Here is a 15,987-nt window from a genome sequence, read left to right as displayed (position 1 = left end):
TTCTCCAACCTACATTTAGCTTTGTTATGGTAGTTGAGGAGAACAAGGATCTGCAGGGCAGTAGAATTGAAATGGGTGGCCAATCGGAGATCCTGGCAGATGAGGCAAGGGTGCTTGATGAAGCGGTCCCCTAATCTGCATTGGTTTTCATGGAGGAGGCTGCACTGAGAGCACTGGATGCAATAACTAAGCTCCACAGATCCATAGGTTAAGTGCTACTTCACCTGAAAGGACTGTTTAGACCCCTGAATGGCAGTGAGGGATGTGATGTAGCACTTGGCACAGCTGGAGAGATAAGTGCCTGGAAGGAAATCTGTGAGGAGGAACGAGTAGACAAGGGAGTTGCAGAGAGACTGATCACTGCAGGAAGAGGAAGGGCCTTGGCCCCAAATGTCGGCTGTTTATTTCCCTCCATAGATGCTACCTGACCTGTTGAGCTCCTCTAATGTTTTGTGTGTGTTGCTCAAGATCTCCAGGTGCTGCAGAAACTCTTGTGTCGATGTAAAACAGGATGTACAGTCTGCCTTCTCTGGTCACAATTTAAATACCACTCTTCAACCTAACTGGAATCTGCAATAAGACGATGGGAAAGTCCTTCCAATGAGTACAAGAGACCTAAATAGGCTTGGTAGAACAGAGCCAACTTTTGCTTTATGCAAAATACAAACAGCCACTGAATGTATGTGTGTTGTCTTCTGCCGTAGTAACCCATCCACTGCAGTTCAATGTGTTGTGCATTCAGAGTTGCTCCTCTGACACCACTGTTGTAAAGTGTGGTTATTTGAGTGACTGTCAAGCTTGAGTGAGTCTGACCATTCTCCTTGGACCTCTGTCATTAACAAAACATTTGAACCCACAGAACTATCACTCTCTGAATGTTTTTTTTTTGTTTTTAGCACCATTCTCCGTAAACTCTAGAGATTATTGTGTGTGGATATCTCAGGACATCAGCATTTCCTGAACTACTCAGACTACCCTGTCTGGCACCAATAATCACTCCATTGTCACATTTCTTCCCCATTCTGATGGTTGATCTGAACAACAACTGAACCCCTTGACCATGTATGCAAGCATAGAGTTGCTGCCTCATGATTGGTTTATTAGATATGTACATTAATAAGCAGGTGTACCCAATAAAGAGGCCACTGAGTGAAAATACTATGCCTGAAATTAATTGTTCCTGGCAGAAAGTTCATCCTTAGAAAACAAGTTCAGTTTCTGAATGCTTACTCGTTGGAGAAGATGCAATGTGACCAAATTCCTGTGTGCTTCCTGCTTGTTGTTGTGGGCTGAAGTCGTAAGTCTGGGCATTGGGCTATCTTCCTAACGCAGACTGCTCAGTACCAATCTGTGAGATGTGACAGAGATTGTAATGCTTACTATTGGGTAGATGCTTAATGGAACTTTTCCTGATTGCATCCATGGTACATCAGCAGAGAATCCTGCTATCAGGGTAAGAAAGATATAGGAGTGGAAAAAACATGCTTGATGGTGGAAAAATGGCTGATGATATCACAGCACTTCAATGGTCATGAGAGTCGATGAAGGATGCTGCATTAGGCGGAGACCATTATTTTGACCAGTGCCTCCATTTACTTTCCAGGTCATTCAGTAACTAGCAGAAGAAGATAATATACAGCAAAGTCATCTCTCATCTTGAACCAGCATGATGAGGTGGCTACTAAAGACCGATATGTTTATGGTGACTTTGTAGCAAATAACTTCATTTGGCCTTTTCTGTGCTGAAACACTTTTCAAACACCAGTCTGCAGGTTGGCATGTGAAAGAATTCTTGAAAGTAATACAGTTTTAAAGAAGCAAATATCAACAAACTTGCAGTATATAACACACAACATCCCCCACTTCAATAAGGAAGAGAAAACAAGTCATCAGGTAATTGGTTAGTCTCTGCGTGCTATACTCTGATGCATGAGGAACTCTGCTTCGGAGTACAGTTGCAAACTGATGGGAATGTTGGATATATAGTTTGCGAGGAAATTTAATGGAGGTATGAGATTGTGCTGACAGCTGACACAGTCAGCAGCATAAACAACCTTCTTCCATATCAGAAGGGAATATGGAAAATGAAAAGAAGATCCTCTTCAGAGTTATTTCTACACAGCATGATGAAGTGCAATTTTGACACCAACGCACAGGAGACCATGTGTTGCTGCAAGGAAGGCAGCAATTTAAGCCACAAAATAGCAACAGGAAAATAAACAGTGAGAATGCCAAGAACAGCAAGTTACAATCCAGATCAGCAATCCAGGCCCACCCATTTCAATCAAGAATACATGTGTCAAGTTTCCATTTCTGGAGCAGCCTGAGTAGGCTTTGTCCCACAGATGAGATATTCGCAGGGGGGCCCATCATTCCCAACCCCGATGTTCATCACTTGATCCAGCACAAGTTTCCACCAGTCCTGATGAAGGGTCTTGGCCCAAAATGTGGACTGTTTACTCTTTCCCATAGATGCTGCCTGGGCTGCTGAGTTCCTCCAGCATTTTGTGTGTGTTGCCTTGGATTTCCAGCATCTGCAGATTTTCTCATCAAGGTTCCACCAGTTGGAATACCTGCTACGTATTTTATCAAAACTCTTCAATGATTTGCAATCAAACCTTTCCTCCATTTTAAGAAGATTACCAGTTTCTCTAGTCTTCCCATTAAACCAAGTACTTCATTCCAGATGCTATTTTAGGACATCTTCTCTGCACTATTTCAGTATCATAACATTCCTTCTTAAGTGTGACATTCAGCACTGAAGGCATTATGCTGAGACTTAACCATTATTTCAGTTTGCATTTTGTTAGACCCTTTTATTTGTCACCCATCCTTCACACTAGGATACATATTTCCCCTTTGATTGTGCACCATGTTTCTCCACCCAGGATGTTTCTTCTTGAGGTCCATTCTCTGTTAACTCCACTGCAGTATTAGATAGCCTTCTCAAGAGGCCATCAATCCTAACTGTGTAGGGCACAACTCATTTATGTTTTGCTTCAGAGATGGCCTTGATGCTCTTGTACTGGAAAATCCTATCAGCTGCAATATTTCTTCAATCACATGTTAACCTTCTTTATCTTATTATTTGTAATGCCATGAGCACCATCCAAAGATCGCTACATTTGAGATTCCTGCTTTTAAAGTTCTTTTCCATCTCATTAAACCACCTGAGTGATTCCAGGCTTTTTCCATCGAAGACCAACAAATCCCACCAAGATGGATGCAAGAAGCCGGGCTTGTACCTCTTGGAGCAAAGAAGGTTGCGGGGAGATTCGATGAAAATATGGAAGATTATGGTAGTTGTAGGTAGAGGAAACAGATATAAGCTGCTTGGTTCTAGCTTCAGGAGACACTAATCCAAATGATCAGAAAGGTACAGGGACTTGTTGTAAGAAAAAAACTTTTATTCTGTTGGGGGTAATTACAATGTGACCTCCGAAAGGGAATTAGACGGACAATTGAAAGAGATTTACCTGCATGGGTACAGGATACAGTAGAGGAATGGGACTCCAGAAGAAGCTGGCAAGAACTCAATGGTCCAAGTAAACTAAGTCAGAGCTACAATTCTAAGATACTATATGTATCCATAACTACGAGCTGTTCCTCTTCCCATATCATAATGAGCCAAAGGTTAGCTGGTGGATGTTACCTCTATTTATGTGAGAAATAATTTTGACTTTAGGCAGTATAATGTACATTCAGCAGCCCACCACCCGTCTATCAAATTTTTGAGATATATTGACATTAAATGATGCCTAATTACCTACATAGAACATAACTTACTCTTCACTTATGAACTGCACTCTACCCAGTCTCCTCCAACCCCCAGATCCATGAGTAATATTAAATAGCTGAAGAATTGGGAGCAAAGTAAAACAGCAATAATGAGGTTATCTAAGGAATAATTAATTGAATTAACTATAGTCCTTATAATTATAAACAAGAACAATATCTTACAGGTCTTCCAGCCCTACCACGTTTTCCTGGAACACCATCCCCTCCTGTATCACCCTGTTAAAAAAAAAGTGTTCCATTGTTAGTTCAGTTTACTACTGCAAATCCATTGGATACGGATGGGGAAAAAGTCCAAAGGTTTTTGAAATTATATTGGGTATACGGTATTTGTATCAATTATATAGGAATATCATCTTAACTCTATTGTATAATTGTAAGGTATGCCATCCATGGATCCTGTAGTATGACTTCACTTGGATATCTAATATTAACACAGTACCTCACTTGCTAGTGCATTTTGGAACTACTGAATGCATAACTAAACTGTGATACATCATCAGAATCAACATTATAATTTTGAATGGAACTGTCAAGATTTTGATTTATTACTTTTTAATTGGGCAAATACAAACCTGTTTAAAGTAATCGTATGTATCTCTAGGGAGTATTACAGGATTCCAAGCATTTTCAATGAATGCCAAAGACCCTTTGGTTTTGAAGTGGATGATAGAAAGGGTACAGTTAGCACAAAATTGTGGAAGAAATTGTAAAGAAATATCTGGCTGATTATTTAAACTGACATGACACAGAAAACTATCAACCAAGTTCTGGTGAATGAGATTAGTATAGATGAATACTTGGTAATCTGCATGGTTGCCATGAATGTGGTGGGCCAAATGACTATTTGTTTGCTACAAAAAGAAAGATTTAAGAGACCAGAGAAGGATCTTTTTATATGTGAGTTTTTAAGAACTTCTAAAGCCTTGTAAATGAGGCATGCAGTTTTAGTTGTTTGCCTTAATTATCAGTTAAAGAGTAATTGTGCAATTAATTATCACACAAGTTCCCTACTAGATTTGTTGCATCATTAATGAATAGATATAGCATCAATTTGAAAATCACAGTCAGATTAAGCCCAAGGCATATCTTGCAAAGTTAATAATGGAGCATCAATAACCCCAGGGAATCACTTTCTTATTAAGAAGCATAATGCCTTGTAAGTGCCCCTATTAACCTAGTTGGTCTCACCCTATCAGAGATACTCCCTTGGTTTTACCCTTCCTCGCCTTCTCTGTTCCTGAAAACAGAATTGTTTTTTCCTTCTTCTGCCAAGTTCTGATACAGGGTCTCAGACCTGAAGTATTAACTACTTTCCTTTCTGCAGCTGCTGCCATTTCCTTCTGAATGCTTCTATAATTTTTTGGGTTTCTTTTTTGATTTTAATTTTCATTATGCTAATTTTTTTAATCTTCCTGCAGAACCTCTACCGTGCAATCATGCATCAAGTGGTTGGATGATTTGCAGGTTAACAATAACATAAAACAATCACACGAAATTGTTTCATTTACAGCTAAATCACATGTGATAATTAGTAAACTATCACATATAGAAACATGAAAATAGCTCACCGCAAATCCAGTGTCACCTTTTACACCCTTTGGACCTTGAATGTTATTGCTTTTACCAAATTCACCCTTCAAAAAATGAAACAAAGTCCATTAATACACCAAAAGCAAGGAACACAGTTTTCAGTAGAATGCTGTCAGGGAATATGTATTTTCTATGAAACAGTGATTCTGGGATTTTAGATGAATTCTGCAAACAAATATAATTTGGCCCCTTTAATACATAAGATGCAAGATCAATCATAATATTGCTAGTTTAAGTGATAAAGCCTTCATATCGATAGATAAAATGAATTAAGGAGTCACAAAGTGTAATATAGTATTCAGATAAATACAGCTACTTAATTTCACACACATTCACTTTTTCCTTTCCATCCATTCTCCTTGACTATAATATTCACCATATTTCCTAGCTCTGAAGTACAATCATTACTCTGAAATTTAACCCAATTTCTTTCTCCATGCCTACTACCAAACTACTGAGCTTGTTTCACCATCTTCTCTTTTAATTGGATAATTTGATACATCTAATCTACCAGTTAGTAATGATTTCAACTAAAGATTATTTTTTGTCTAAAAGTATTTAAGCTATAGTAAATGTTTAGTGTGCCAATTATTATGAAAGTAATGCCCCAGTCTGAGGCATAAAATAAGCAGGTTTAATTGTAGCATTTCTGTACCTAATTCAAAGTTATACAATTAAAACTCCAGCACAGATAGGGAGACCTGAGCTCCTGCCTTGAGCTTTTAGTTAATACCTAATGGGAAATTTGCATTCAGCAGATGAACTTGAATTATAACCACCACAACCTTTTCTCTCCACCACTTCATAATGGATGTAATAAAATCCATTTTCCTTCTAAAAGCTACTGGGGAATATTATGACTAGCTAAATTTCTTTTAAAAGGTTCAGAAAAGTCAGAAAATAAAGCAGCATTTGTGGAGAAAGAAACAGACAGCATTTCAAGTTGATGACCTTTCATCAAAACCAGATGAAGTTTAAAATCATTTGAAACATTAGTTAAAATAGGAAGAGGAAAGAACTAGTAACTTCCTTCTGAATGAAATTGGCGCGTAGATGTAATTCAGCGGAAGGAATAAGATGGGAATCTAACGACAATAAATAACAAGATTGAGTAATAGGAATTATAAATGTTGAGAAATAATTGTTACCAGTACTGCCGGTTCAGGAAATATGCTGATGATCTATGATCACTGAATTAAACGTTAGAAATGACTAAACCACCACACCCTTCCATAATGGCTTTCCACAAACAATTTAACAATCTAAGTTCTTCCAATTCTGGAGAAAGGTCTAAGATCAAAATGTAAGCCTTTGTTTCTCGCTCAAACCACAGATATCTATGAAGACAATAGTATCCAAAAGTCTTCATTTTTATGAGACCTCCAACAGTGTTTGTTATAGTTCTTATGTTGAAGATTGTCAGATTGATAATAGGCTTGTGAGTCATTCAACTATCCTCCAAGAGGAGAAATAGCTCGATTCAAACATAACTTTAGCTGATAAGAGACAAGTTTCTGCTGTGGAAGTAATCAGTAATCTATACTTAAATTATATCCCAAACTGAGGCTTTGTTTGCTATCTAAATTTTTATTCAAATTTTCCATCAAACACAGCTGCATATTACTGAGCATGAAATTCGAGAATAGACAGTATTTTATGTTTCCATGAACATAAGAGGTAGAAATAAAAGTGGCCCTTCATGCCTCCTCCACCATTTTACTTCAGTGGAATCTTTCTTCATTACCCTTGTATCCTAACCAAAATTCAAGTCCCTGCACCAAAGCTCAAGTGTGAAATGAATAAACATGCAATTTAAACATTTGTTTTAACCAGGGACAGAAGATTCTGTGTACTTACATGGTCTCCACGTAAACCCATTTTACCAATTTCACCAGTTTCTCCTTTTTGGCCTTTGCTGCCCTAAAAATTATGAAACAATATCAGAAAAATGTAGAAGTAATTTTGTAGAAATCTATATACTATTCATACAGTGGGTAAAATCTAATCAATTTATCAAAATTACTGCTTTTTTGACCTTATTATGGGGACCGGCTGGTAAGTGTAACAATCATTATTCTTTACATAAATGATCATCTTTCTTTCATGAACTGTCATCACTAAGAAGAGATGGATGGAAGATAAAGGTCAATGAAATTATTACAAGTTCACATTCCTCTTAGACACTGGAGCTTCCTGTGAGCATTGGAAATAATGTGTATTTCAAACATGCAAGTGCATAAAGCCAGAAAAAACAACATATATTTCTGTGTTGGGCCAATATTTGCAACATTTTTGTTGTACAATTCCTTTGCTTGTGCTTAATTTAGTGTTTCAATACCTTCTGTTTCTTCAGTACTCCAATCAATTAGTGACAAAATTTTGATATTTTGGTTTAATACTTAAAAATTCTACAAGGGCATATTTATCCTTACTAATACAACTCTCACAAAGTAATTATTCTTTCAATTTTCTTTCTCAGAATACAGAGTCAATAAAACAGTCTAGGACAATTTTATTTGTATTTCTTGGCTCTTCAGCTCATTACCAACTCACAGTTCACCTCTGTATGTCTTTTTTATTAAAGCTGATTGACTGAAGGACATGAAAAATGGAATGGGCGCATAACATTTTACGGTGATTTGGAGACAGAAATAATTGCCAAATTGTCACATGACTTTCTGTTGGTTAAGAGTAGATTCTGCAATTGCGTTGAACATAAGAACATCAGAAATTGGAACAAGGGTAGGCCACCTGCCCTGTTGAGCCTGCTCCGCCATTCAAAAAGATCGTAGCTGATCTGGCCATGGACTCATCTCCACCTACATGCCTTTTGCCCATAACCCTTAACTCTCCTACTATGCAGAAATCTATCCAAACTTGTTCTAAATATATTTACTGAGATAGCCTCCAGTGTTTCATTGTGCTGAGAATTCCACAGATTCACCACTCTCTGGGAAAAACAGCTCCCCCCCCAACTCCGTCCTAAGTTTACTCCCCCGAATCTTGAGACCATGTCCCCTAGTCACACCTACCAGTGGAAGCAACTTTCTTACCTCTATCTTATCTATCCCTTTCATAATTTTATATATTATTATAAGAGCTCACATTTTAAGTCAATTGTAAGTTTTAAAATATTTAAAAATTAGCCCACTCCTCCAACAATAATAAGTTGAGACATATAATTATAATCTCCAATTTATTCTGCTAATGCCTTATTTCAAGCTGACAAATGAAAGAAAATATGAATATATTTTAAGACTATCTTCTTCCATTCTCAAACAACTAAAATTATTAGATGCTTTTTAATTTAAATGAGTAACAAAGGTAAGTGGTATTTTGATATTTCCTTTCACATTACAAAGTTTAGGTGCAGATATGACTTAAGACAATTATTGCTGTTAATTATAGCCAATTATCATTTTGCTGCTTTCTGTTCCTGGTCACATATAAGCTCCGATTTTATGGTCAGACCATAATAATTTGCTATCAGCTGTCAAGTGCAAGCCTGACCAACTGAGTTCCTCCTACCTTCTGCGTGTTGCTCTTAAATTTCCAGCATTGGCAGTCCCTTGTGTCCCAATTACAAAGGATTTCAGGGGTCCCAGAACAATATTGTCATTAAAGGAGTTGTTCAACAGGTCACACTGCAGCTTTGTTGCAGAATGCAAATAAACCAGCTAGTGCAAAGTGCACTTCTAACCAAAAGCATTAAATCTTTCATAGATACCGAACTTCGAACTGGAATTGTAACATACAAATGAGATCACAATGGAAGCTTGAGAAAATAAAAGAAGCATCAAAAATTTTGGTGTATAGCACTGATTTCTATGTGGATCGTGCAACCATATATGTACTGACAGTTTCAATCGGAATTGTTGGCAAAATCCTGCCATTCAAGTTGCAAGTTATAAAGAGGACACTTTGGAGTACAAACCAATGTTCATGAATCATAAGCATTGAGTAAAGAGCTGTATTTCATGGGGAAACAAACACTTGAACGAGAAGCAATAAATAAATATAGATATGCATTTTCTGAATATTACAAAGTGATAGTACCAGATTTCCAGTCATTCCTTTTTCACCAGGCGGTCCAACAACACCACCATCGCCCTGTAAGAACATTATATTTTATTAGTACTTATAACAAACCAAGATTATTTTAAATCTAAAATTAGCCTAAATCTGCTTTAAAAAATTACCTGCTCTCCTGCTATTCCATCAATGCCATCAATTCCACCAATACCCTGTTACAACAGGAAAATCATGAACACTGGCTTAAAAATTAGAATTGTCAGGAAATTAAAAAATTCTTGATGAATAATTAAATACTTTAACTTAGAACAAACATTATAAGTTTACCTTCTGTCCGGGATACCCTGCCATTCCCTGAAAAACAGAAACTCTTTAATCAAACTGCAGGTACATAAATACAATCAATCAAGACATATTTTTGGTCAACTGCTTCCAAAAGGAGAGTCTCTTGCCTTTGAGCCTCTGGTACCTGGACATCCTTCAATCCCATGAGTTCCATTTGGACCTGTTCGGCCTCTTTCACCCTAGAAACACAAAAAAAAAGCTAAACTTGCAAAACTTCATGCAAAACATTGAAATGTATTTTTCCCAGAGTCAATGGCCTCTGTTTCTTTTTTTTAAATTCCAGTTATTTAATACAGTCTTAATAGAGAAATGGAGAGTAAAGAATAGAATATTTATGAGCAACACATATACACAAACTAAGAAATGTTAAGGTATACATTTCAATCCAATTCAATTAAAGTTTAATTGTCATTCAACCATACATGGATACTCATGAATACAGCCAAATGAGACAATAGACAGGAATAGGCCATTCAGCCCTTTGAGCCAGCACCGCCATTCACTGTGATCATGGCTGATCGTCCACAATCAGTATCCCGTTCCTGCCTTCTCCCCATATCCCTTGACTCTGCTATCTTTAAGAGCTCTATCTAAATCTTTCTTGAAAGCATCCAGAGAATTGGCCTCCACTGCCTTCTGAGGCAGAGCATTCCACATATCCTCAACTCTCTGGGTGAAAAAGTTTTCCACAACTCTGTTCTAAATGGTCTACCCCTTATTCTTAAACTGTGGCCTCTGGTTCTGGACTCCCCTGACATCGGGAACATGTTTCCTGCATCTAGCGTGTCCAATCCCTTAATAATCTTATATGTTTCAATCAGATCCCCTCTCATCCTTCTAAATTTCAGTGTATACAAGCCCAGTCACTCCAATCTTTCAATATATGACAGTCCCACCATCCCAGGAATTAACCTCATGAAGTTACGCTGCACTCCCTCAATAGCAAGAATGTCCTTCCTCAAATTTGAAGACCAAAACTGCACACAATACTCCAGGTGTGGTCTCACCAGGACCCTGTACAACTGCAGAAGGACCTCTTTGCTCCTATACTCAACTCCCCCTGTTATGAAGGCCAATGTGCCATTAGCTTTCTTCACTGCCTGCTGTACCTGCATGCTTACTTTCAGTGATTGAGGAACAAGGACACCTAGGTCTTGTTGTACTTCCCCTTTTCCTAACTTGACACCATTCAGATAGTAATCTGCCTTCCTGTTCTTGCCACCAAGTAATGAGGCAGTGTTATTCAAGGGTCAAGATGCAAAATAGAATACCAACTGTCACACACAGCACAAAGCACACACAAGACAGCAAGTACAAATGGTATCACAAACATGCAATAAAAGAGTCCAAAACGTGCACTATCAATTCACAGACGACCACAATAGGGCCCACCTCCCACTGAGTGACCATTGGGGGAAGAAGCACCAGAGGACATTTTGTTTACCCCATATAAGCCATTGTAATAGACCATTCTGCCATCTTACTTTTCAAAGATGAAAACAAAATATAATGATGATATTGGTTTAAGGAAGATATACTTCCCTTTAATGATATGTGGCTGTGCTTTTTATTAAGGTGTTTCAAATATACCATTCTACAGTACCGCTTGACAGCTACTGAAGAAGATGATAAAAATGTGCAATTAAATGTGTCTATTAACCTACAGATAAATATGAGTAAAGTTAAATAAACCAGACAAGATGCTATTCTTCATGGAGTCAATTGTTGCTGATCAGTAAAAAATGCAGGTAAGTTTAGAATCAGGGAGAACAATTTAGTGTTTCTCAGTTCATGCATAACTTTCATTCTTGTGCCAAAGTTATTTAATAACTCATTGCAAAGAGGAACTCATTTATTTGTGGTAGTCCAGTTGTACTGCATGTGCTGGTAAAGTTGCAAAGAGTGTGTTGAGTTTCAGTCCATGCAACTACGGAAAAATGATGAAATTTACTTATTGACAAGTGTCCTCTTGTTTCAAATTTAGGGTTAAGGGACAGAACTACTTTCTGAGTAGTTGAAAAGTTATTTCCTACTACCTTTTTGAAGTTGTATAACTTCACATAGGGTACTCAGAAAAGAACACATCTTGTAAAGTTTGAACCTGATGGCATATTGTAAAGTGATAAGACAGCTGTGCTTTGTCAAACTAAAAACACGGCAGCATTCTCACCAGAAAACAACTGCTGGAATCAATTATTTTCCTGATTTGGCATAAATGTATGTCCTAATGTTGCCAAAGTAGATCATAACAAATAATGTTTATTGACATTTCTAGAGTGGTCAGACATTTGGTGAAAATCAGTAAGGGCTGGATAAACACTCTTTCAACTTCAAGTATTCTGTATAATGGATGATCAAAGAGTGTGCTGGCATAATGGAGGCGCTGGTGAATCTCATCATCAATGTCTACCTCAGCTGAGCTGAGGCTCCTGCGATGTGGAACATACTGTCTGAGCTGAGTACTTTCACAACATCTAAGACTTATCTAGATGGATCCTTGAGTTTCCAAGGCATAGAAGGCGACAGAACAAGTACTGGTAAATGGGATTAGACCAGACAGATAATTCTCAGCTGGGACAACCTGGTCCAAAGAGTCTCTTTCTGTGTTGTGTAACTCACCAACTCTGCACATAAAGTGACATATTTAACCAATTTGATCATTTTGTTCTGGCTACCTCTGTCAACTAGATTCACCCAACCATCTCTGGAGCTCAACCAGCATTAGTGGAGAGACAGCTGAAGATTCTCACCAAGCTTCTGGGAGTGGACCAGGTGAAGTCTGTGCAAAGCTGCTGATCATGAACAGCATGGCTGCAAGGATCTCAAACGGAGACTTGGGAAGAGTGGACAGCCAGCAGCTAGAGAACGTCAGGGGCCCAGAAATGGAGGGAGGGAATGGAAAGCTGGTCTCTCACCTTTCACATATCATTATGGTATGGTAAAGACACGACCTTTAGAATTGTATGATACATTGTGTTTCAATTCTGGAAACCCTCCCACCCAATTTCTCCTGCATAGTCACTTGGTTTGGGATTGAATAATCATCCATTGTATCTTAAACACAGAAGTTTCTGCAGATTCTGTAAATATTGAGGAACCCAGCAAGAGAGGCAGCATCTATGAAGATGAATAAACTGTTGACATTTCGGGCAGACAACCTTCATCAGGACTGGAGAGGAAGGGGGAGGGATTTGGAATAAGAAAGTGGGTGGAGGGTAGGGGGTAAAAGGTGATGGGTGACAGGTGAAACTAGGCAAGGGGAAAGATGGGTGGGTGGGAGAGGGAGGATGAATTAAGAAGCTGGGAGGTGATAAGTAGAAAGGGTAAAGTGCTGAAGAAGAAGGAATCTGGTAGGAAAGGACAATGAGCCAATGGGAGAAAGGGAAGGAGGAGAAGCATTAGAGGCAGATGATGGGCAGCTGAGCAGAAAAGAAGGGGTAAGAGGGAGCCAGAATGCATGTTGGTGCTCCTGATGTGAAAAATAGTGGATTAAATGCCTGGGCTGGTCCAATTGTATTTTAGGACATTGTGGGAAGCCAGGGAAGAACTTACTTAGGTCCTGCTATCTTCATTAGCCACAACTGATGTATTGAAAGACTGGAGATTTGCTAATGTTGTGCTTTTATTTAGGAACAGCTGAAAGAACAAGGCAGGTATGTGAGCCTAATATCACTGGTATGTAAGTTTCTAGGTGTGAATTCTGAGAGATATACCCTAGCTGCATTTGGAAAGGCAATGTTTGATTAGGAATAGTCAGCATGGCTTTGTGCATGAAGAATGTGTCTCAGTTATGCAATTCAGTTGTTTTTAAGACAAGATCTTTAGAATAGACAAGGTCAGGTGGATAGACATTGTCTACATGGACTTTGCAAAGCCTTTGACTAGGTCCTGTGTGGTAGGCTGGTCCGGAAAGATAGGTTACGTGGAATCCAGAGTGAGCTGCTCAACTGGCTACAAAATTTGATTGATGCAAGGAGACAGAATAGAGGGTTGTTTTTCAAATTAATGGCCTGTGGCTAGTGGTGTGCACATGGATTAATGCTGGGTGCCCTGCTTTTTGTCATATATATTAATGATTTGGAATGATAATTTAGATGGCATGAATAATAAGACTGCAGATTGCACCTAAATTGCTGATGAAGTGGACAGTGAAGAAGGTTCTATAAGGTAATAAGAGGATCTAAACCAACTGGGAAAGTGGGCAAGTGAATGGCAAATGGAATTAAATTCAGGTAATTGTGAACTAAGACATTTTGAGAAACTAAAAACCAGGGGAAGACATGGCCAGTAAATGAAAGGGCCCCAGAAAATGTTGTAGAATAGAGAGACCTAAGGGTACAAGTACATAGCTCTTTCTAAGCAACAACATAGGTAGATGCACAGTCACAGGAATTGGAATATCATTTTAGTGCTGAACAAAACATTGGAGAGACTGTAACTGAAGTATTATGTGGATTTCTGGCCTCCATACTCTAGGAAAGATATGATTAACCTAGAAAGGGTGCAGGAAGATTCTCGAGAGTGTTGCCAGAATTGGAGGGCTTGAGATGTAAGGATAGACTAAATAATCTGGGACTACTTTCTCTGGAATGAAGGATGTGTATAAAACCATATAGCACATAGATAAGTTGAATGGTCACTGTCTTTTTTTCTAGGGTAGGAGAGACTAAAAGTAGAGGCAGGTGTTTAATGCAGCTGAGGAAAGATTTAGAAAGGACTTGAGGGCCAAGCTCTTCACCCAGATTGTGGTAGGTATATAGAAGCGCAAGTGGTAGAGATGGGTACAATTACAGCATTAAAAGACAATTGGAGAGATACATGTTTAGAGGGATATTGGGCAAATGCAGGCAAATGTGACTGGCTCAGATGGGCACTTTGGTTTCCATGGGCGAATTAGGGTGAGGGATAGATTTTTCTATGCTGTATAACTTTATAACTCCATGAGTCTAGTCTTGTGAAGTCAAACACTGGTAGTCTTTTTGGATAATTATATATCTTATAGGACCCAAACATATGCAAGTTGTTGCGTAGTCGATCAAAAATTTATTCTAGTTTATTACTGTCTCCAACTCAGCTTTTACAATTATTTCAGAATTAACATGTACAAATATACCTTAGAGCTACTTGGAGTAACATTTAAAGCTGTTAGAGGTTTTTAGCTAAATACACATGCAAGTTTTCATTATTTCTCTGACATCCTTGTTTTGGCCTTGTTCCCATATTTCTGTACATGGCCCCAAAGTTTCTAATTTAACACAGGGTTAGTCACAGCAGAGCCTAAACAGAATTTGGCTCAAAACCAATTGAAGTTGAACTATTTCAGTGCTCAGGATCAGGACACTTCCATTTGCAAAAGAAACATTAAGTGCCAACTTACCGGTTCCCCGTCTTCTCCAAAATAACCTGGAAATCCCTGTGCTCCTTTATTTCCCTGAAATAACCATAACACATTTACTAAAAGACAACAGAGCTGAGTAAGTTAGATGTCTAACAGCTAGCAACAATGGATACAATTTCAATCATGAATCAACCATAATCTTTAAGTGTTAAATATATTCTAAAAATAATCAGAGTTAGAATGCAGATCCTGTTACAACTCTAGGGCTCATAATGCTACACTGAGCCGAGAGTTTCAATGCAATAAGGTGTGACCATTCTGCCCTTCATTTGAAGCAGGGTGGGGCAGATCTGGTGGGAGGTTTTAGAAATACTCTAAAAGCTGCTACCAGTGGTGGCAAAAGTGGAAACCATGAGATGATTTCACTCAGACCATCTAATTCCTCTAAAAGAAGTAATTAATAGTCTATTGATGCTGTTTGTCAGCACCTTTCAGCCAGATAACTGTGACTCACGGTCTTCCAACAGACCTGGGCATTTACTGTCTTATTGATTCCTTGATTATGTGCGCTCTTCTGATAACTAATGTTAGAGGAGGGTCAACTTAGCCCTGTGAATGGTGTTTGCAATATTATATTTATTGTTCCAAACACTCCGCTTATGTTTGGGATAATAAATATAATATTGTGAAAAGCATATGCTTTCAAAACACTGCCTTCCTCTTCTTTCTCAGTTTCCTGTCTTCCAATATAGTGACAGTAAAAGATGGCCGTCAGGAATTTCACCCTGCTCTTGAGAGGTTCCCACTGTGGAGAACAATTGGATCCATCGTCTCCCAGGTGCAAGAGCATTAGAAGCAATCCATAGAAGTCAAAAAGTAAGGAA

At 38.4% G+C, this 15,987-nt stretch overlaps 1 protein-coding gene across 3 annotated transcripts in view; it reads right to left on the bottom strand.

The window, feature by feature from the left end:
- Positions 1–15,987, bottom strand: part of LOC140713701 (collagen alpha-6(VI) chain-like) — a 96,256-nt gene that overhangs the window by 49,655 nt on the left and 30,614 nt on the right. For all 3 annotated transcript variants that reach the window (XM_073024101.1, XM_073024103.1, XM_073024102.1), the window contains 8 exons: positions 15,143–15,196; positions 9,873–9,944; positions 9,748–9,774; positions 9,588–9,632; positions 9,445–9,498; positions 7,246–7,308; positions 5,367–5,432; positions 3,961–4,014 (listed from right to left, as the gene is read on the bottom strand). In XM_073024101.1, coding sequence (XP_072880202.1) covers positions 3,961–4,014; positions 5,367–5,432; positions 7,246–7,308; positions 9,445–9,498; positions 9,588–9,632; positions 9,748–9,774; positions 9,873–9,944; positions 15,143–15,196 — 435 coding nt within the window. The remainder of the gene's footprint in view (positions 1–3,960; positions 4,015–5,366; positions 5,433–7,245; positions 7,309–9,444; positions 9,499–9,587; positions 9,633–9,747; positions 9,775–9,872; positions 9,945–15,142; positions 15,197–15,987) is intronic.

Source organism: Hemitrygon akajei, chromosome 20, assembly GCF_048418815.1.
Source record: "Hemitrygon akajei chromosome 20, sHemAka1.3, whole genome shotgun sequence".
In the NCBI taxonomy this organism is placed as follows: Eukaryota; Metazoa; Chordata; class Chondrichthyes; order Myliobatiformes; family Dasyatidae; genus Hemitrygon; species Hemitrygon akajei.
The sequence above is the reverse complement of the archived record's forward strand: the minus strand, read 5'-3'. Positions and strand labels throughout refer to the sequence as shown.